Raw genomic sequence first — 2,386 nt, 5'->3', positions numbered from 1 at the left:
AGGGTAGGACCACTCACATTTCATATTAGCCATTAGCTAGGATGGTAGGACAACTCACATTTCATATTAGCCATTAGCTAGGATGGTAGGACAACTCACATTTCATATTAGCCATTAGCTAGGATGGTAGGACAACTCACATTTCATATTAGCTATTAGCTAGGGGGTAGGACAACTCACATTTCATATTAGCCATTAGCTAGGATGGTAGGACAACTCACATGTCATATTAGCTATTAGCTAGGGGGTAGGACAACTCACATTTCATATTAGCCAATAGCCATTACCTAGGGGGTAGGACAACTCACATTTCATATTCGCCATTAGCTAGGATGGTAGGACAACTCACATGTCATATTAGCCATTAGCTAGGATGATATGACGACCAACATTTCATATCAGCCCTAACCAGGGGGTATGATAATCATGATACGGGGCTGCCCCTGAGAGGGAATAAAGCCCAATTTATGGTCGTCCTTTTACGGAGACAACCAGAGCCCTCTCCGACGTTGCAAACCCTCTCCGAGCACCTCTCCGTGGCCTCACGTGCACCTCCCAAATGTTGTTACTATCCGTCGAAATGACAGAGAGCCCACGGAGACCCCAGGGCTGTTTACCTTGTTGGTAGTAGCATGCTAACATTAGATAGCTGGCTCAGACACCTCGCAAATCTCCTCAGACGTATTTTTCAGTTACAATAACAGGGTTTTTACATTGCAGTGTCTATTTCTTGGTAACTTAATTAAAAATCTAAGCAAAAAAAAAAGTCAAACAAACAACTTTTATGTACAAATACGACCATCTACCGAGTTTGGTCAGCCGTCTTTTTTTTTATTGTTCACGAGTTCGGCAAAGCAACTGCGTGACCATGCAGTAACGGAGTCGTAGAAGCATATTTCGGCCTTAACAGTCGCTGGAAACGTTGCTCTCAGAAGTCCTGGCCTGTTCTCATAGGACGAGTTGAAATGTTTCTATGGCGATATGGATTCTAAATAGGACACACTGAGGTTGGTTGACACAAGCTCTGTCAGGAAAGCCAGGCAGTAAAAAAAGGTCAACGACCTTCGAGCTTCAAGCCGAGGCTCACGAGAGTGAGAGAGAGTGACACCAATCTGTCCTTGTGCCGTAAAGTGTCCTTTCCGGGATGATGGCGGCATAACGTTGCACCTTACAAAAACATCATAAAAGAAAGAAGGATTATTTCATTGACTAAATGATCACACATCCCATTCTCTTCCTCACACCAGCTAAGCAGCGGCAGGAAGGAGAAGGATGGCGAGGACAAGAGGAGGAACCCCATCCTGAAGTACATCGGCAAACCCAGGAGCACGTCACAGTCCAGTAAGGCCTCACACACACAGACACCACTGGGAAGCACTTCACCGTTAAACACTTTACCCAAGCATTCACAAACAAGATTCTGTACACACAGACACACACACACACTCACACCTACACAGAGGTCTGGAGACTGACCCACATGTGCCAGTAAGCACTCATGCACTTGAAACTCTCACACACACACACACACACACACACTCACACTCACACTCACACTCACACTCACACTCACACTCACACACACACACACTCACACTCACAGACACACACACACACAGAGGTCAGGAGACTGACCCACATGTGCCAGTAAGCACTCATGCACTTGAAACACACACACACACACACACACACACACACACACACACACACACACACACACACACTGTCCTAGTGTGTCTTATGTTCTTGTATTCATCTTGGGATCTTACTCAGTCATCTCCTTTGTTCTCCTTCTGGTTTATTGTTTGTGTCCATGTTGCTGGGCTTGTTGTTGTTGTTGTTTTATTATTATTTATATTTGACTTCATGCCTGAGTTTCATTGTTTGAATCCCTTTTGTGTTGACGGTGTTGGTTTCCTCCCCCCTCTCCAGCGTTCCATGTCCCATTGTCCCCCTCAGAAGGTACTTTTGCGTTCTTTCATTTTGAAACGACTTTCATATTTCATACGGTTTTCATCAAAATACCCCAACCCCTCTTCCTTATATTTCTCATTTCCCCTTAGATGTCTTCTAGTTATGTGATGTATTTAAGGCAGTTTGGCTTTGGCTTTGTCTCATTTAAAAATGTCGTATTCTGTCGTATTCCACGTCTTGTCATCTTCCTCACTCTGTTTTTGTTTTCTCTTTCCTCCACCATCGTTCTCTCCCTTACTCTGCCACTTCATCATCATCATCATCATCATCATCATCATCATCATCATCATCGCCATCTCTCTCCCTTACTCTGCCACTTCTCCCTCTTCATCATCATCATCATCATCGCCATCATCATCATCATCGCCATCGTTCTCTCCCTTACTCTGCCACTTCTCCCTACATGATCCTC

The 2,386-nt window shown here is 44.6% G+C and overlaps 1 protein-coding gene across 1 annotated transcript in view; it reads left to right on the top strand.

The window, feature by feature from the left end:
• LOC122131505 (rho guanine nucleotide exchange factor 11-like) overlaps positions 1 to 2,078 on the top strand; it is a 22,593-nt gene extending 20,515 nt beyond the window's left edge. Inside the window, exons 23-24 of the mRNA XM_042706216.1 lie at positions 1,248 to 1,341; positions 1,933 to 2,078. Coding sequence (XP_042562150.1) covers positions 1,248 to 1,341; positions 1,933 to 2,063 — 225 coding nt within the window. The 3' untranslated portion in view covers positions 2,064 to 2,078. The remainder of the gene's footprint in view (positions 1 to 1,247; positions 1,342 to 1,932) is intronic.
• The last annotated feature ends 308 nt before the right edge of the window (positions 2,079 to 2,386 follow it).

This window comes from Clupea harengus, unplaced genomic scaffold (genome assembly GCF_900700415.2).
Source record: "Clupea harengus unplaced genomic scaffold, Ch_v2.0.2, whole genome shotgun sequence".
NCBI lineage: Eukaryota > Metazoa > Chordata > Actinopteri > Clupeiformes > Clupeidae > Clupea > Clupea harengus.
This window is presented reverse-complemented; position numbering and strand designations above follow the sequence as displayed.